At 38.5% G+C, this 20,899-nt stretch overlaps 1 protein-coding gene and 1 pseudogene across 1 annotated transcript in view; one reads left to right on the top strand and one right to left on the bottom strand.

Annotated features, from left to right (window-relative positions):
• The window catches only part of LOC143962289 (uncharacterized), a 259,324-nt pseudogene that overhangs the window by 132,128 nt on the left and 106,297 nt on the right, over window positions 1-20,899 (bottom strand).
• LOC143964366 (uncharacterized) overlaps window positions 1-20,899 on the top strand; it is a 127,626-nt gene that overhangs the window by 7,779 nt on the left and 98,948 nt on the right. The window contains 3 exon segments of the mRNA XM_077474082.1: window positions 7,398-7,466; window positions 8,996-9,649; window positions 11,217-11,311. Of these exon segments, the coding sequence (XP_077330208.1) occupies window positions 7,398-7,466; window positions 8,996-9,649; window positions 11,217-11,311 (818 nt within the window).

Below are 20,899 nucleotides of genomic sequence, written 5' to 3'. Positions count from 1 at the left end.
CAGGAGGTCTCGGAGTCTAAGACTGCAGGTGGCAGTCTGTGTGCACGTTTGAAGCAGACAGGTGTAGCCTGTGACCAAAACAGCACGAAGCTGACAGTGAGTAAGCCAGGAGGCAATCATTTGGTTATACAGTGATGGTGGAACCCCCTGTGAGGTAAGATTACTGTTTGAACTTTTTCGTTTCCTTTAAATAAAAGTGGGCTGCCATGCCCTAAAAACACAAGTCTGGATTGGCACCTTTCTGGAAAATTGCATGCACCACTTGAACCTAATCACCCCGGATCATCACAGCGTGTATACAGGCTGAGGTGGAAATATCCCACTTGAACTCTCAACACTGGAGAAACTCTGCAGTTTATCACTGCCCGTGCTATACAGATCAACCAAAAAGGCATATAGTGGCAATATTTTAATGTAAAATGATTATTTATAAGCTATGGGCACTGTGGTGTGGGGGGCGCAAATTAACTATTTTCATATTACTGGGTTTAGTAGCACTTTAGTAGCACTTTAAGGATTGTCACAAAATGTGGCAGGATTATGCTGCATCATGGAAGATGAGATGGGGATTTAGGGGATTCGCCTTAAATTTCACCTCGAGTTCTGACCAACAACACAATTCCTGTCTTAAACTGGCCATAGATGGTGCAATATTCTTTCCTGCAACCATGGGCTGTAGGGAAGAAAATCACGCAACTTTCCCATCAACACAGTTGATTTCTCCCACCAAGCTACTGTGTTCTTCTGGCAGGGGTGCATGGAGCCATCCCTGCTGGGATAAAACGGTGATTACTTCTAGAGGCTATAGCCACTTGGAATAATTGCATTAAAAATCCAGCATGCTGGTTGTACCATGTTGATTGATCAAACAACTTGGACATAATCAGCTTACCTACATATGGTTAGAATCTCAGCTGTTCCCTGCAGAACCAGTCGAGAATCAAACAGATTTACTGTATCTGCACTCCACTGTATGAGCAATGAAGACATGATTGGACAGCAGCATTGTCAGTTTGGGGAGAGGGAACTTAGATAACACTTTTTAAGCAGATGTTACACATTGTTAAGGCTGGGTTCACACTGGGATACCCCGCATTCAATTCGTATGACAGGAGATTGTGACTGGCTCTCTATGGTGCCAATTCATATAGCTCCATTGCGGCTATTGTCAAAGCTAAATTGATCTGAATTTAGAAGCTGATTGGTTGCTATGCACAGGTGCAACAGATTCCGTGTGCACAAGTAAATCTCCCCCTTGTGTTCAAAACTAGTTTCAAATTGATGAGTTCTGATAACAGCGACGGGTAATTATAGAAATCGTATCCATAAGTCATCCAATCTAGTTTAAAATAGTACCACATCTCATAATTGGATCAATTAAGAAACAAAATGCAACTATCAGGATTTCAAAGCAGCAAAACAAAAAAAACAGTATAAAAGCTTAATCTTGTTTATTATTATTATTATTATTATTATTAAGAACTTTATTTTATATAGCGCCTTCTCAAAGTGCTTTACAAGGAAAACACAAGAAGTACATAGGATTACGTAAAGGAAAAAGGGACAATTAAATAAAAGCTTGTCTAAAAAAAAACCTTATTAGATTTGATTTGAATGAGTTTAGAGAAGATGACTCGCTGATGTTCTTTGAAAGTGAATTCCAGAATTTTGGAGCATAGCAGGAGAAGGCACTGTCCCCCATCAAGTGTAGGTGAATAGGGGGGACACACCACCTAACCAGAATTTGAGGAGTGGAGGTTACGAGGGGGGGGAGTAAGTTTGATAAAAGTTGAGAGATAATTGGGTGCCAAGCCATGACGAGCCTTATAGGTGAGCAAGAGGATCTTAAAGTTGTTGTGAAACATGACAGGTAGCCAGTGCAAGGACTCCGGGATAGGGGTAATATGATAGCTTGTACTAGACCTAGTGAGGATTCTGGCTGCAGAATTTTGAACATATTGAAGTCGATTAATATTGGATTTAGGTACACCTGTGAGTAGAGCATTGCAGGAGTAAAGTAGGGAGAACACAAATGTATGGATCAGATTTTCAGCTACATAGGACGCAGCCGAGCAAGGTTTCTCAACTGTAAAAAATATGTTCTGACAACATTTTGTACATGTGGATCAAAGGTTAAACTAGCATCAAATATCACCCCTAGATTTTTCAATTTGGACGGAAGCTCAAGTACAGCGCCATTTATAGATAAGCTATTAGATTTGGCCTTGAGTAATTGATGGGGGTGCCAATAAGCATGACTTCAGTCTTGTCACAGATTAATTGAAGGAAATTAGGGGCCATACCATTTTTTCACAAATACAGTTAGATAGGAGAGAAGCAGCCAAAGTAGAACCTGGTTTAGTATGGATGTATATCTGAGTGTCAACAGCATAGAAGTGATAATTGAACCCATGCAATCTAAGCAGTTGGCCAAGTGGACACACACATAGCTGCTAAAAAATTGAGGGGCCCAATATTGAGCCCTGAGGAACACCCTACTTGACTGAACCAACTTCAGACTGTTTCTCTTGGCAGATTTCAAAATGACAGCGATCAGTGAGATATGACTTAATCCATTTCTGAGCCAATTATGAGATTCCAAATATAGTTTCAAGGTAAGAGAGTAAATGTTTGTGGTCTACAGGGGACTCTGACAGGGACATCTAATGTAAAAGGGGTCTCTGATGGGACATCTGATGTAAAGGGGGACTCTGATGACATATAATGTAAAGGGGGACTCTGGTGACATCTAATGTAAAGGGGATCTCTGATGGTGACATCTAATGTAAAGGGAGACTCTGATGGGGACATCTAATGTAAAGGGGGACTCTGGTGGGGACATCTAATGTAAAGGGGGACTCTGGTGACATCTAATGTAAAGGGAGACTCTGATGGGGACATCTAATGTAAACTGGGACTCTGATGGGGACATCTAATGTAAAGGGGGACTCTGGTGGGGACATCTAATGTAAAGGGGGACTCTGGTGACATCTGATGTAAAGGGTGACTCTGATGGGGACATCTAATGTACAGGAGGCTACTGATGGGGATACCTATTGTAAGGGTGTGCTTTGATTGGGACACCTGATTTAAAGGGGGCTCTGATTTGGGACATCTGATGTAAAAGGGGGCTCTGATGAGGAAGGACACCTTTATGTTAAGTTGTTTTATTTTATACTACTTGAAATGTGGATGCAAATTACCTATTGTGATGAGCACAGTGAGGCTGCATATAATGGGCACAGTGAGGCTGCACTTGATAGACATAGTGAAGCTGCATATGATGGGCACAGTTTTATCTAGCAGTAATGATACATACATACCTGATAAGTTGAAAGGCTGGCCGTAGGCCAGTCTGTATTTGTAGGAGGAGCCTGAGAGGGCTATTTAAACCTCCTCCTCTGTCAGGGCAAGTGTTGTTAGGATTTCTGGGTTCCCACCCATCCGTTCCCCAGTTTTCATACATTCTCATAAGTATTTTGTTCTTATTCTTACATTCAGGGTATGCCCTCTTTTCAGGCATACTGACCAGCTAGGCCAAGGCACACCTCAGGCCTTGGTTCTTAGGAGTATTGCATTTCCCGCTTGAAGACTCTGACTACAAATGGCTATTTACAGTTCTGCACTACTAACAGTTTAATGTTTCAGGTTGTGTGCACCCATTCCCCACAAAATTATAAACGCCCCCACAACTGGTGGTTTCTGTGCTGGCAGTTGCCAAAAAACAGATTGGATGGGTTCAAATAGGTTATTTAAAGTCAGGTGATAATGTAACTGAGATATCACAGCCCTTACAAGGATCTTGGCAAGTAAGTGTAATATATTGGGAGAGAGTTGTTTAAATTGTCCAGAGCCATATTTTTAGTTTTTTTTGTACCGGGGTGATGTTGTTGGTACAAAACTATTAAATAAATAGGGGGGGGGTCAACTGTGCAGGTGGAAGATTTCATATTAGCGACCAATTTAGTTAGAGATGCATGGTCAAGTAGAGAGATGTGGGAGAGAGAAAAAACAGAAAAAAAACTAGATGGGTCGGGAAGTGATGTGGATAAAACATGTGATGTGGTGAGAATTTGATATCTTATCTTGTCAATTTTTGGGAGAAAAAAATTCTAGGTATGTGTTACAGAGCTGTGTTGAGGCTGGCAATGTAGAGGGACTGCAATATTTTAATAATCTGTCAATGGTGCAGAAGAGTTGTCTAGGGCTGCTAAGATTTTTTTTCAATAGCATGGGAGAAAAAGTTTGGTCCAGCAGTATCAATTTTACCCTTATAAACACATAAATGGTCTTTCCAAGCCTGATAATGGACAGTCAGATCAGACTGGTGCCATTTGCATTCCAGTCTCTGTGAGACTGTTTTCATTGAACACGTGTGAGAATTATACCACAGAGCCAGATGGGAGAATGAGCCGGTTCAAGTTTTTAATGGGGAAAAGTTGTCAAGGGAAGATGAAAGCGCCTGATTTACGTTAAATATTAATTATTTTGTGAACAAGGGTGTCGGAGGAGGATATGCAGGATAGGGAGGAAGTAACAGAATTTGCAAATTTGGGCTGATCCATAGAAGCCCAGTTGTGATAATTTACAGATTGAGACATGGAGGTGTTATAAGTTGCTAATCCCAGATTGAAAAGCATAGCTAGATGGACAGACACTTCTAAATCAAGCAAAGATAAAAGAACCATTGGCAATTATAAGGTCCAGGGTGTGTCTTTTTAATGCGTGGAAGTGCAGACAAATTGAGTTTGACTAACACATTCCAGTGGAGCCAAGAAATCTTCAGCTAAACTGGAAAACACGAGTAAGTGTGTATATTAAAATCCCCAAGTATAATGATTATTTTAAAACTTATGCCATACACAATTGGAAATTCTGCCAGCAAAAGTCCAATGAGGGCTTTTGGTCGGAAACTTCGACCGTGTGTATGCTCCATCGGACGGAAGATTGAGAGCATGTTCTCTATTTCTCGGTTGGAAAAAGTTCCAATCCGAAATTCAGATTGTCTGTACAAATTCCAATGCGCAAAATTCCTACGCATGCTCGGAAACAATTTGACGCATGCTCGGAAGCATTGAACATAATTTTCTCGGCTCGTCATAATATTGTACGTCACCGCGTTCTTGATGGTCGAAAGTTCATAGAGCTTTTGTGTGACCATGTGTATGCAAGCCAAGCTTGAGTGGAATTCCGTCGGAAAAACCATCCAAGTTTTTTCTGACACAAATTCCGATTGTGAAAGCAAATCCACAAAGTCACATAAGAAATCTCTACAAGACTTGGGTGATCGATAAACAGTAGCAATAACAGATGAGTGGGGGACACAGAACTTGAGAGCAAGACATTTAAAGGAAGAGTAAGGGGGTACATTTACATGGGATAAAGTGTACAGCAAGCTGTAAATAACAATTATACTTCAACTTTTGACCGAGAGACGTGGGAGGTCAAACAATCCATACCTCGGAGGGGTGAGTTGGTTGAAAAGGATGCCATCATTTTGTTTGTGCCAGGTTTCAGTTAAGCACAGAAGGTCCAACCTATTACCTACAAAAGTCCAAAATAAGTAGTGCCTTGTTGATATCCAGAGCGTGTGTTCAGGAACACCATGATTGAGAGATCTGGGTGCAGTGGAGAAAAAAATGGCCAATTGTTCACAGTTCAGTACAAGGAAATAGGTCCAGTGATCCAAGAACGGCTTGGAGGTGAGTTAACAGCAAGCTGGGGCAGATTCCCTCTACAGCCAGGAGGAGAGGGTAGCGTTATATCAGTTTGACTCTGGTGCCAATGTTGTAGAATCAAACCTTCCCACAGTCTGCCCAAACAGAAATAGATGTTTAGAACAGTGCATATAATCAGAAAAATAAAATAATCACCTACACAAAATATAATCATAAATGCATAGTATCAGTACAATAGATCCATAGTAATATACAGTATATACCACCATGAAACACATAGACAGTGGGGTTTTTTGTAATTTTATTATCAGTACTATTTTTAAAAGTGTTTTTATATTTTTAAATTATGAGTGTGTCAGGCAGGATTGGGATAAAAAAGTATAACAAAACAACATTTTGTCCATAACCACTTACGGACAGCCCACCGTCATTCTAGGATGCTACTTTGAAGAGGAATACTGTTTTTATGGTAGCAGCTAGCTACCATTACCCCAATATCCTCTTCAAGAGCGGGCGGTCCACTTTTAGATAAAAGTGGTCTTTGTGGCAGATTTGCCACAAGATCATTTTTATCGGCATCGGGAGAGTGGCCCCCACCACTCCCAAGTGCCCTCCGCTTACCAGAGCCGTCGGCATCGGCGAAGGTGATTGGGTCCTGTCCCTGGGTTGACATGGAGACGAGTGAGGGGAAGATGGCCCCCACCCATCTCCATATCATTGCAGGGTGGAAGCGACTTTAAAACATCACTTCCGCCAATGCTCTTAAAGGGACTTTTCTTTATATGACATAAAAATATATATTTTCTATTGCATTTTAGTGTAACTATGAGGTCTGAGGTCTTTTTGACTTCAAATCTCATAATTAAGAGGTCCTGTCATGCTTTTTTCTATTACAAGGGATGCTTACATTCCTTGTAATAGGAATAAAAGTGACCCATTTTTTTTAAAAAACAGTGTCAAGATAAAAAAATGAAAAGTAAAATAAATAAGAAAAAAAAATATTTTTTAAAGCGCCCTGTCCCGATGAGTTCGCACGCAGAAGCGAACGCATACGTGAGCCGCGCCCGCCTATGAATACGATGTTCAACCCACACATGTGAGGTAGCACCGTGACTGTTGGAGCGTGAGAAATAATTTTAGCACTAGACCTCCTCTGTAACTCAAAAAATGCAACTTGTAGAATTTTTTAAATGTCGTCTATGGAGATTTTTAAGGGTAAAAGGTTTGTCGCCATTCCACGAGCGGGTGCAACTTTGAAGCGTGACATGTTGGGTATCAATTTACTTGGCATAACATTATCTTTCACTATATAAAAAATAATTGGGCTAACTTTACTGTTGTCTTAAAGATTGCTTGTAAGACCACAGCGCAAATCCGGTGTGACAAAAAGTATTGCAATGACCGCCATTTTATTCTCTAGAGTACTAGGAAAAAATAAATTATATATATATATATATATATATATATATATATATATATAATAATTTGGGGGTTCTATGTAATTTTCTAGCCAAAAAAACTGTTTTTAACTTGTAGACACCAAATCTCAGAAAGAGGCCTTTAAGTGGTTAAAATACACTGTAGTTTTAATGCAAAAATACAATGGCCTATATACACAGATGCCAATAAGAAAATCCTTGATGTATTTTGCACACAAGGCAGTAATTTGCAAGGCTGGATAGTAGCCCTGTGTGTTTTAATATTTTCTTATATTGTCAGATTTAAATGATGATTTACAGATGATTGCGGACAATGTGCACCCAGTTCATGGATTTAAATATAAGTCCGGTACATAATTTTAGGCTAAACTTTCAAAAACACCACAAAGTATCTGTTGACAATTGTCACTGACATTAAAATAAGGGAGAACTTAACATTGGTATCTATTTAACCAATTATGTATTTTAAATTAAACCTTTATTATGCTATTCCCTCTCCATTGTTAAAATGTTAATGACTTTGAGTGGAAGCAATTTTCCAATAAGATTACTAGAAACATGCCCTTTGTTAGGCAAATGAAGCCCTTGTAGCAAATCAAAGCCACTGCAGAAAATGGTTTTGAATAGTATATTGAATAGTATATAAGGTGAGGCAAACTCAATCAGTACATTGGATTTTCAAGAGAAAAAGTCTCTATACTAAACCATTCCAGGTAAAGTTATATTTTATAATTGTACATTTGTGTTGCATGTTGGTATTTTTTATATTGACAATTGTATCTTAGGCTGTACTGTATTATGGACTTTTTAAAACACTGTTGTATTTGGCAATCATTTTATATAAGTTGCATTAAACATTGGTAGATGTCTTTACTATTATGTTTACATTTAATTTTTAGGTTATTTTCTCTCAAAAAGGAGTTACTTTACTAAAGAATTGGAGAATGTTTACTTTATAAAGATAATTTTCACTTGGCATAGTGAATGAGATGAAGCTAGGTAAAAAAAAAAAATATTTTTTAAAGATTACCCAATTCCCGATGCAAGTAGAACAAAGGAAAAACAAAAAATAAATTTTGCTAGCTCATGATTGGATGATGGAAGTCAGGACAGCTTCCCCACATTCAATAAACGGTATCCTTTATGAAAATAAAAGATAACAATTAAACTAGTTCAGCCACCACATCTAAGAACTGTTAAGCTGTGATATAATACATTTTTGTGTATGGCTTTACTAATACAGTAAACTAAAAAAATGAATAGCCTTCATAGAACCTGTCGTAAGTTTGGCATTCAATTGTAATTCAAGTCTAATTCCAAATTACTAAAACCTGTGTAAAGGACTACAATGGATCTAACAACAACATTTAAACCTGAAATTCAAAAGCAATATACTGTATAATTAAAATGTAATGCAGAAAATTACCAGAGCTGTGTCCCCTGAAAAGGTTATTTATACCGCAGTATTTTCATTGTTTTGTACTAATAAATAATCTGTTCAATGTATAGCATTGTTAGGACAGATAGTCTTTAAATCAAATTTTTTATCTGATGGGATCTGCCAGCATAGACAGGAGTAATTGTGGAAATATTACATAGAAGGGGAAGATAGGTTGAATTTCTAAGCAAGCAAAAGGGTATGCAGGGTTTTTTATTATGTTTTACATTTTGCTATGTGAATAGGAACATCTAACAAAGGCATTATTACAATTTGAGTTTAAAAGTGGAAATGCAGTTTAAAAAGTTTAAAATTCCATATAAGCATTCCATATAAACAATTTTCACAAACTGGTAAAAAAAAAAACTACTATTTAAGACCTATTCTGATTCTGTTTTTCAGGTAAACAGATCGTTATTAACACACAATGAGTCAAGTAGGAGATAAACCATATCAATGCTCTGATAAGATTCACACTGGAGAGAAACCATTTAAGTGTCCAGAATGTGGCAAGTGCTTTTCAAAGAGGAGATACATTGATCAACATAAAAATATTCAGACGGGAGAGAAGAAATTTTCTTGCTCAGAATGTGCACACGTTTTTACATGGAAAGCATCACTAATCAGTCACCAGAGGATTCACACTGGAGAGAAACCTTTTAAATGCTCAGAATGTGGCAAGTGCTTTTCTCAGAGTACAAATCTTGTTCATCATGAAAGGAATCACACAGGAGTGAAGCCATTTTCTTGTAGTGAATGTGAAAACATTTTTTCATCTAAGCAATGGCTAATCAATCACCAGAGGATTCACACAGGAGAAAAGCTATTTTCTTGCTCTGAATGTGAAAAATCATTTTTATCTAAGCAATTGCTAATCGGTCACCAGAGAGTTCACACAGGAGTGAAGCCATATTCTTGCTCTGAATGTGACAAATGCTTCTGTTCTAAGAATAATCTGATTAGACACTTGAAAACTCACACAGGAGAGAAGCCATTTAAATGTTCAGAATGTGGCAAGTGTTTTTCACAGAGGGCACATCTTGCAAAACATGAAAATATTCACATAGGAGTGAAGCTATTTCCTTTCTCAGAATGTTAACAAGTGGTTATACAGACGACTTCACTAAACAGACACCAGAGGATTCATACCGATTAGAAGCCTTACAAATTTTTAAAAATGTGACTGATGTGTCTTTGAGGATACATGTTATTTGACACCAAGAAACAAAATAAATTCTAGGGAAAATGCCATTCATTTCAAACTCTGTAAACCACTTATCAGCCTTCTAAATCATGTTACAATTGATCCCTAGAAAAAGATTCCACTCTGCCAAAGTATTATGCCATAGATGGAGGGATTTTCTTTCTTGTAGCCACAGATTGCAGGAAAGAAAATCACTTGATTCCCCCATCAACACAGTCAGTGTTGATGGGGGAATGCCTCCCGGCGAGCCATTGTGTTTTCCCAGCGGGGGGAAGCTGTCTCCACCGGGAGAACATAGTGATTTAGATCTAGCGGCTATAACCATCTGTGGCCAACTTTAGAGAAGGAATTAAATCCGCATGATAGGAACATTACCTAACCAAGTCGGAATGGATCAGAAATGCATTTACTTTTAGGAATTTTTGGCCCACAAGATCCTATATTGTATGAAATTGTATTAATATAAACTGTAGGAGAACAAAAGCTGTGAAGGACATGTTGGCCTATACCTGTTATATATAGAAACATAAATTAAAGTTTTCATGGTTGAAAACCTTGGCATCTCAGGAATCTTGGACAATTTTGCAAGAAGATCTCATACTTGTGATGTTTCATGTTGGTCCATAACCAAGGACATGTTGGTCCATAACCATTGTATTATGAAGCAATAAACACATAATTATAGCTTCCAGTTAAAGAACTATATATGGACATTGTAAAGCTTGTGTTTTCATGGTTAAAACATATTTCAGGACGTTAAGGTGGAAAGAGTTTGCGATTCATGATTTCATAAACTGCAGTACAACTAGAGAGGGTATCGCACATAAAGTGCCTTGTGCACTGCATTACAAAAGAAAAAAAAAAAAAGGCAATATGAATTTTTTGTCCTTTGTTTTATGTTGACAGCCCATTTATAATCAATAGGTTTCCTTAACAAAGGATACATTAATGCACAATACCTTGACTTCAATCATCTTTGGATATATTGTAACTCAGAGGTTATTATTGCTATTTCAACTTCTCAACAAAACATGCGAATTGAATCTATTATGGTATATGAAAATGCATTAAAACTGCAAATGTAATAAATAGAATACAATTTTACTTGTACAAACCATATCCTAACCAGCCCTGCTCAGTGTGTGCAGGGCTACAAATCGCAGCATTGTAATTTATTGTCTGCAGTACTACAACTCCTAGCATTGCTTTCCATTGTGTGTAAGGTTACAAGTTGAAGTGTTATCTAATGTCTGCAGTGCTACAAGTCCCACCATTGTTTTTCAGTGTCTGCTGGACTGCAAGTCTTGGCATTAATATCTAATGTCTGGACTACAAAAGGCTAAAATTGGACCTGTGATAAAGCCCACACAGTGATCGATATTTGGGTGATCCCTGCTGAACCAGCCAAATTTCAATTCATGTATGGGCAGCATAAAAGTCTCATCATTGTTATCTAGCATCTGCAGTCTACAAGTCCCCATATTTTTATCCAGTGTCTCCAAGACAAGATGTTCCAGCATTGTTCCTAATGAAAGCAATGCTGGCTATTTGGGTAGGTACAAAGTATAATTTAAGTATAGTAAGTTTGTAATTAGTTTTTGTAGTGAAAATATTCTAATGCCATGTACACGAGCAAAATTTCCGTCAGAAAAATCTTGGATGGTTTTTCCAACGGAATTCCACTCAAGCTTGACTTGCATACACGCAGTCACACAAGTTTGCTGAACTTTCGACCGTCAAAAACGTGGTGATGTACAACACTACGATGAGCCAAGAAAAGGAAGTTCAATGCTTCTGAGCATGCATCAAATTGTTTCCGAGCATGCGTAGGAAATTTGCACGTCGGAATTGATGCAGACAATCGAAATTTCCGATCGGAAACTTTTTTCGACTAAAAAATTGAGAATATGCTCTCAATCTTTTACTGGCTGGAATTCCACCAGAAAAAGTCTGGAGCATACACATGGACGCATTTTCAAACCAAAAGCTCTCATCTGACTTTTTCTGGCGGAATTTCCACTGGTGTGTACACGGCATTAGCACGTGTCCTAGTTGTGTGCACATGTCATCTCCATAATTCATTTTCCATTGCCAACCTCAGTTGTTTTTCTATTTTTTTTTAATGTTGTGGGAATATTGATTTGGATGTGTTCGTCATAGAAAAGTAATGAAATATGATCAGTGGTATGTAAGTCATTTTATGCATGTACAATATATTTGCAGGAAAAAATGGGTTGTAATATGTTTCTTCAAATGAGCCTTCAAAGCATTGCAATCAGGGTCAGTGGCTCCTGCAGAATCTTCCTCCAGCTCTCCACCTGTCCTGAAACACAGGCTTTCAGTTAGAGAGCTGGAGGAAGTGTCAATGGTGTCAGGAACCTAACACTTACTGGTGGCACTGTGGTTTTAATACCTGTCCACCAGTGGTTGTCTCCCAGCAGCCAGTAGATCCCAGGAAGTAGTCTGCACCTGATGCTGGTTGTTGGGAGGGTATTTAGTCCCTCCTCTAGCTTTCCACAGTGCCCTGTGTGCCAAACATCCTAATCCTGTTGCTCCTGTCTTGATCCTGCTTCTGTACTTGTTAACCCGACCCTTACTATCTTGTAACTGTTCCCCTGATCTCACTTTCTCTACCTGTTCCCTTTGTATCTGATCCCAGCTTTGGCCCCCTTCATGACCTTCCTCATCTGCTGATCCTTGCACCTCCTGGTCGACCCTGTCTAAGCAAATATTTTCCCCTTTCTTGTATATAGTTTATAATGCATGATATTTTGCTAGTTATGTCGTTTTTCTTTACTAGGTTTGATTTATCACACGTGTTTCACTTTTGCTTGTATTTGGTTTGTGGTGCTGGGTGTTTTTAATGTGTTATTAATAAATCTTATTATAATTTCAATTAGCTGTGGTCCTGCTGCCTTTGCACAGCTACACAGATCTGGTCACCTTTGCTTTTGCTGGATATTAGCAGTTGGTAATTTTAACAATAACAAGACTACACGTGCAATGATCACTGCATTTGTGTTCTATTAAGAACTACAGATTGTAGTTTATTTACAGATCTCTGTAAATAAATATAAGAATCTCCAAAAACTGTTTTGGGGATGGATGGTTTGGGAGTGGGAGCAGGTCCCATATGCTCCACGTTACATATCACACCCTAATTCTGGGTGTAACATGGTGCAAAGGGTGGAGTTAGCCTTTAAACCACTTCAGCCCCATAAGATTTTCCCCCTTAATGACACCCTTTTTGTAATACGGCACTGCATGGCTTTAACTGTCATGGTTGTGTGATGTTGTACCCAAACAAAATTGACGTCCTTTTTTGACCCCAAAAATATAACTTTTTTTGGTGGTATTTGATCACCTCTGCGGTTTTTATTTTTTGCGCCATAAAGTGACAATTTTGAAAACATTTTGAAAAAAAACAATATTTTTTTATTTTTTCTATAATGCATGTCCCAAAAAATGTTTTTAAAAAACACATTTCTTCATCAGTTTAGGCCAATATGTATTCTTCTACACATTTTTGGGAAAAATAAAATAGCAATAAGTGTATATTGATTGGTTTGCCCAAAGGTTATAGCATCTACAATATAGGGGATAGATTTATGGCATTTTTTTTTTTTTTACTAGTAATGGTGATCTGCAATTTTTAGTGGTACTGCGACATTGCAGCAGACAGATCAGACACTTTTGATACATTTTTGGAGCGATTGACATACAGCGATCAGAGCTATAAAAATGCACTGATTACTGTGTAAATGTCACTGACAGGGAGGGGGTCAACACTAGGGGTCGATGAAGGGGTTAAATGTGTTCCCTCATGAGTGTTTCTTACTGTGGGGGGGAAGGGACTGACTGGGGAGGAGACATATCGCTGTTCGTAATTACAACTAACAGCAGATCTGTCTCTTCTCTCCTGTCAGAACGAGGATTTGTGTGTTTACACACACAAATCCCATTCTGGCTCTCATGCCTGCGTGCGCAGGTAGTCAGCGGTGATCGTGCTCCCGGTCGCACACATTGGGTCCACGCCATACAGCAGCGCACACCTGCTATGGCTCTTAAAGGAGCCAACGTATGGGTAAGGGGTTTTACGGGAATGTGTCAAGCATATCTATGTGAGCTGGTCGGCAAGTGGTTAACCAGGACGAAGCTCACTCCTGGTAAGCTCTCTGTATGGATTAATATAGATATCCTACAGTTGGGAAACTCAAATAGTTTACGATAGGGGCCACATGTATCAAAGGTATAGAGAAAAGAAAGAAGAACTGCACAATCCCTAATGTTTCATATTAGGGTATAAATAGCCCAACAGTGAAGTAAAAGGGTGCTCGATATTACATGAAAAATACCATAAGCACCAATATTAGAATTAAATACATTGACTGCATATAATAATACAATACAATAAAAAATATGTGTGTGATGTCACCGAATGGTGTAAGCAAACCCTATTAACATCAACACTAAATCTCGATAATTCTGGTACCCCAAAAAAAGAAAGACATACAAAAGAAGCCTGCAAAAAACATAAATTACATAAATAGTTGATATGGCAACATTGTAAAGTCCTTGTGAGTAAAATGAAAAAACACCATGTGTCCAAGGTGACTGTCCAAATTCTAAACCATATGTAGACGTGAAGCAAAATGAGGTGCACCACCACCGTGTAGATAACAATGGCTCCTTACCAGATGCCCCAGCAAGGAGCGCTTATCTTAAAAATCAGGTCAGGATGTGCGTCAATCCTGGATCATCAAAGACAGAAACCCTCGGAGCAGGACTCGAATGTATTCCAACCAAGAGGCAAATGGTCCACCATAAGAAGGAAAGAACACTCCAAATAGTGTAAAACCATTTATTAAAAAATAAACATAAAAGGAAGTGCACTTACAAGAGTAAATGAACACAGGGCATATCATCAATGGGAAAGCGTTGGCCGGTCGCGAACTCCAAACGATATCCTGTTCTGTTGTGATTTCTAATGAGGCAAAAGGTATAATGCAGCTAAATCCCTTCAGACTCTGTTTTCTAGATTCATCTGGCAAGGTAAAAAATCTAGATGTGCTCATTCAAACTTAATGAAGAAACGTCAAGCTGAGGGAACAGGGTATGTGGATTTCCAAGATTATTATTTAGCCTCGGTTCTTACACAGTCTAAGGAATGGTTTCTATCTCCTCCATCTACAATTTGGGGGAAGATGGAAACTGCTAAGATCCCAGGAAATAATCTATCAATATGGATTCCTTCCATGGCACTTGGAGCCAAGATACCTTCTCGCATCTCCCCAACAATATTAGCGACACTTAAATCCTGGGTTCGATTTCTGCATCTAACTTCCTCACACCCTCTTCCTACCAAAGTCCAAATTCCGCTAAATACTCTACATAATTTCATGAAGACAACCTCATTTACACCATGGATAGAGAAGGGAATTAAATATCTATCCGATCTACTTGATAATGGGGTGATCAAACCATTTCCTACACTTCAAAAGAAATTTCAATTGCCAAATTCAGATTTATTCCTCTACATCCGAACTAAGAATTTCATTTCCAACCTCCCATCATGGACCTATAATGTTCCCCAATCTGCTTGGTCCTTCCTTAAGATCCCCATACATCAACAAAAAGGGATCTCTCTTTTCTATAATCTTCTTCAACAAAAAAGTGTGTTTACAAAGACTATCCCTTTAATTAGATGGGAAGAAGACTTAAGATACACCTATACAGTTGACCAATGGGAAAAAGCTTGTAACACCACATATAAAGCCACATGCTGCTGTACATTATGGGAAGTATCCATTAAATTGACTCAACGCTGGTATCTTACTCCTGAGAAAATATCTAAATTCAACGGCACATTTGACAACAAATGTTGGAGATTGTGCAGCAAAAAAGGTGATATGTTGCATACATTTTGGACATGCCCTAAACTTGGGAAATATTGGGAACAAATCTTTCAAGTTATGTCTGAAATTACCAAAACAGTCATTCCTCCAAATCCCTCACTGGCTCAATTATCCATTGATCTTGATCGATATCCTATCCAGTTTAGAAATGTGTTTACACATATTTTGCTGTCAGCCAGGATCAGTATAACGAGGAACTGGAAAAATCCTGATCCTCCTTCCATAAAAAAAGTGATAGAATCGACTCAAACTCATTACATTTATGAATCAATTCTAGCTCTTCGGCCTCACAAAAAAGAACACACTCATAAAATATGGCAGCCATGGTTAAAATGGGCTAGTCCCCAAAACATTGCACGAGTTCTTTGTTCCTAGATAACTTGAATTAAAAAATTACTTACCCTGCTCTAATATTTTAATCTTTGTTTTGTATCTATTAAATGACAGGTTATTATTACTGTCCCGAACACAGTTTAGCACCCATAGGGGTGTTCGGGAATATATTTAGGTTCATCATCTTTGAATTACTTAAATTGGCAGTATATAAATATAAGAAGATAATATTGATATTACTTTTGTGTATTGTCTCCACAATGGATGTATTAATAACCTCCCGATCGTTATCTTTATTATCCCGATCATAATTGAGATAATTAATATGGTTTTCTTTATATTATATTTTTTATTATTTTTGGATACTATTATCTATGTATCTAACTACTGTAACTGATCTGTTATTTAGTCATAATTTCTGTCATTTGTCTTGATAAAAATTTAAACTTTAATAAAAACTATTGATTAAAAAAAAACAGCGATCGCTGTCCACGGCCAGCGATAGCTAGGCAGCAGGGGACACTGCCAAGGTTGGGGCCGCTGATGTCATGGAAATATATGATGTCAGGAGACCCTATCCACCTAGGCAGATTACGTCCAAGGGGAGTGAAGGAGACAGTAAACGTGAGAAGTGGAGCCATCAGATCGGGAGTGCATACAAGGAAAGGAGACACAGAAGGTAAATGAGAAAAGGCAGAACAAGGAGTAATGGAGGACACAGGAAAGTGTAAATTAGATAAAGATGAATGGTGGCAAAAGAGAGATAAGGAAAGGGGAAGAAGTGGGGAAGGAGGGAAGAAGAACAGATAGAAAAAAAGGGGGATATATAAAGAGAAAAGGAGAGCGAGAAAAAAAGAAACAGAAAAAAGGAGAGGAAAATAAGAAAAAAAATACTAGTGAAAAATAAAAAAGGATAAAGAAAGAGAAATGAGAATAGGAAAAAGGAAGAAATGAATGGGAAAAGGAGACAAATTAAGAGGATAAGGTGCAACTGAGAAAAATGTTGGAAAATAAACTGAAAAGAACAAGTAAAGAAAATTACCTAAGTAATAAAAAAATATATATATAAATTAAAAAATAAAATAAAAATATAAAAATAATAATGAAAAGAAAAAAAGGAGAAAGAAAAAATAAAGGATAAAAATGAAAGAACGAAGAATAAAAAAACGTCCTGTCAAAGGTAGGACTGTGCGGGGGAGGCAGAGCGTAAAAGGGGCCACTGTGATTACAGAAAAAAAGCAGGGGGCATGACTACAAGGGGCACTGTAATGGGGGGCTGTGATTGGCAGGGGCACTGTGATGAAAAGGGAACTGCACTGTAAAGGGGGACTGTAATCATTAGTTTCCTTTACAATGCAGACCCCTTTATATCACAGCGCCCCATTACATTACAGTGCGGATGACTGATTATCCCATCACCAACCACCCTCGCGAACGGGCGTTTGCTGGAAAATTGGCTGCCCATTCTAAATTGCCCAGGCCTATTTTTTGGCCCTGTCCAGGTCTGCTGGGGATCCATTTTGTACAGTCAAAAGCCACTTTTTTTACAGTCACTTCCTGTCCTGTAACTACAGCAGGGATAGGAATTACTTTAGAAGTGAGACAAATCTTCTCTAAAGCTGGCCATTATACCAGGTGGATTTTCGATCAAATGTCTGTACAAACATTTATATGAAAATTCTCATCAGTACATTCAATGACTTGAAAGTTTTATTCAAAAGTGCTCAAAAATTTGGTTTGCCTTTCACATTCAGTTTTTGAGCAATAGGTTTTTATTGATTTTGTAAGAAAAAAGGGGTGTGAACATAAAGTGGCACATAGTGTAGATAATACAAGAAGTGTAATATAAAACAGGCTTAAAGTCATGTTATCTTAAGGCACGATATGTCCAGTAACCACTGGTAATTAAACTTAATAAATATAACCATAACCTTAAGTACACCATATTAATATGGTTGTCATGGAGGGAGCTGCTTGGCCATCAATATTGACCAAATATTGTCAAATTTAATACATGTAATTGATCACCAATAAACATTCATTTTAAAATTGTCCCACTTAATAATAAAAATAAAAAACACAGAGGTGATCAAATACCACCAAAAGAAAGCTCTATTTGTGGTAAAAACAAAGAACATCAATTTTGTTTGGGTACAGCGTCGCATAACTGTGCAATTGTCAGTTAAAGTGACGCAGTGCCATATCCCAAAAAATGGCCTGGTCAGGAAGGAGGTAAATCCTTCAGGGGCTGAAGTGGTTAAAATTGATGAGATCTGAAAGTACATCCATAAGTTTTCTAATCTAGGTAAAAGTAGTGCCATATCCCATAATTGGATCAATTAAGAAGGAAAATGCAACTATTGGGATTTTCAAAGAAGTAAAACAAAAAATTGTATAAACACTTATTCAATGTTGTTTTATAATAACAATATTAATATTTATAAACTTTATTTTATATAGCACCTTTTAGGCTTGGTTCACACCTGAACCGGCCGCGGATTGCACAGAAACGCTGTGCATCCCTGTTCTCCGTTTCAGGGACAAGTAAGGGCCAAATCTTTGCCTCAATTTAGCCCTAAAAATAAGCCAAAGATAGTGTTTCTGTGCAGTGCACTCTGCAGCCGCCCGGGGATATGTGAACCGGCTCCAAAGAGAGCCAGTCACATTCTCCTGCTATGCAAATTGGATGTGGGAAAACACGCTCAATCCACTAATTACCCTACCTAATCTATCTCTATTAATTCACACTATACATGGCCGCTGTGTAAGCAGCCTTATATAGTGCGGGGTGTGGACTTAGCCCTTGAGCCATGATTGACCTTTGGCCAATCATGGCTCTCACTGTACATTGCACGGTAATTAGCCAAAACACACAGGCCAGGTGCATGCTTTAGCCTTCGATGCACTGAAATACCGCAGTGCATTATGGGGTGCTCTGTGGCAGGCCAATGTCCCAAGAGCACCCCCATATATTCTTTTGTTCTATGAAAAAATGTTTGAGTTGCTGAGAGCCTGAGATGGCTGCTCCCTGCCCCTCCACAGCTCAGTGCTCCAATGAGCGTGGAAGGAGATGAGCAGAGAGCTTTGACTGACAGTCTACAGCTCTTTGCTCATGGAGCTGTGAAAACCAAGTGATTGGCGGTGTTTGATTGCTCGGTTTTCAGTGCAGGGGTGCCGGGGACAGATGCAGCATCTGTCTGATGCTGCATCTGCCTAGGTAAGTATGAATCTATACAAAAAAGTGAAACCCATACTTCTGTTTAAAGTCAAATGATTATGTAACCGAGCTATCACAGCCCACTCAAAGATATTGGCAAGGAAGGGTATGTTTGATATTGGGCGAAAATTGTTTAAATGGTCCAGAGCCATGTTGGATTTTTTTGGTATGGGGGTGATGGCGGCAGTTTTGAAGATTGTTGGTACAAAACTGGTGCTAAGGGAGTAATTTATGATATTGAGAATGGGGCATAGAGTACTAAAACAGGATTTAAATAAATGGCTGGGGAAAGGATCAAGTATGCAGGTGAAAGATTTCATTATAGAGACCAATTTAGTTAGAGATGCAGGTACAAGTAGAGAGAAGTGGGAGAGAGAAGAGCCAGTAAAACTCAGTAAGTTATGTGGATTAAACATGTGGTAAGAACTTAATGTCTTATCTTGTAAATTTCTGAGGAGAAAAAAATCTAGAAATGCGTTACAGAGCTGTGTTGAGGCTGGTAATGTGAAGGGACTGTGCTGTTTTAATAATCTGTCGATGGTGCAGAAGAGTTGACTAGGGTTGCTCAGATTTTTTTCAATAGCATGGGAGAAAAAGTTTGATTGAGCAGTATCAATTTTACCCTTGAACAGGTAAAACATTCTGTGCTCATGTTCAGGGAAGGGGTACCAAGGATGCAATGTACCCTCACAATAATATAGAGATTAAAATGGGGATGGAGGAATACAGTATGAGAACGGTTTAAAAACAAGAGGAGAACACTGAAATCTCCAGTGTGGAATCAGCAGTAGTGTCTCTCAGGAGAAAATGTCCATAGGTATATTTATATATAGTCCTGAAATGGTTGGCATTAAAGTTATTCAGAGGCAAAAGGGGTCCATAAGCCCGAACTATAGTCTTAAGCCTCAGACCGTTTCACTGCCTCTTGCAGTCACACATGTTCTGGCTGCCTCCTGCAGCCCCTCTGACTCCTGGAGACCTCCTATCTCTTGGTGTGGAACAGTCTCCAACTGGGAGCCCTGAGGTATTCCCATAAACTCATTATAAAGGGCTCACCTGAGCACACACCCTTCTGGTCATCTGCAAAATCTGGACACAGGTAGACATGTGCATTCGTTTTCGTCCGAATGCATTTTCGTCCGAATTTCAGCTATTTTCGTTTTCGTTTTGACAAACGATAACGAAAGCACAGAATCCGAAAAATGAAAGATTCAACATAAATAAATGCTTTATTTTCGTTTTCATTGTTACAACAGTTCGATATAGAATAGGAGATTCAACGTGACTCTGACAATAACAAGCTGTCTATAGAACCTGTGGTCGAATGTGCCTAACCTTACCTCTATTAGTCCAAGATTATATAGAGAAAATATTCGACAGAGAAAAAAGATTTGACAGAGAGAAAAGATTCTGCAAGTTACTGTCCTAAAAAGTGTTTGGGGACCCGGGTCCTGCCCCAGGGGACATGTATCAATGCAAAAAAAAGTTTTAAAAACGGCCGTTTTTTCAGGAGCAGTGATTTTAATAATGATTAAAGTGAAACAATAAAAGTGTAATATTCCTTTAAATTTCGTAGGGGGGGGGGTTGTCTATAGTATGCCTGTGAAGGGGCTCATGTTTCTGGTGCTTAGAACTGTCCCTGCACAAAGTGTCATTTATGCAGGAAAAAAAGTCC

This window comes from Lithobates pipiens, unplaced genomic scaffold (genome assembly GCF_037356315.1).
Source record: "Lithobates pipiens isolate NorthernLeopardFrog02 unplaced genomic scaffold, aLitPip1_a1.2 Scaffold_8, whole genome shotgun sequence".
In the NCBI taxonomy this organism is placed as follows: domain Eukaryota; kingdom Metazoa; phylum Chordata; class Amphibia; order Anura; family Ranidae; genus Lithobates; species Lithobates pipiens.
This window is presented reverse-complemented; position numbering and strand designations above follow the sequence as displayed.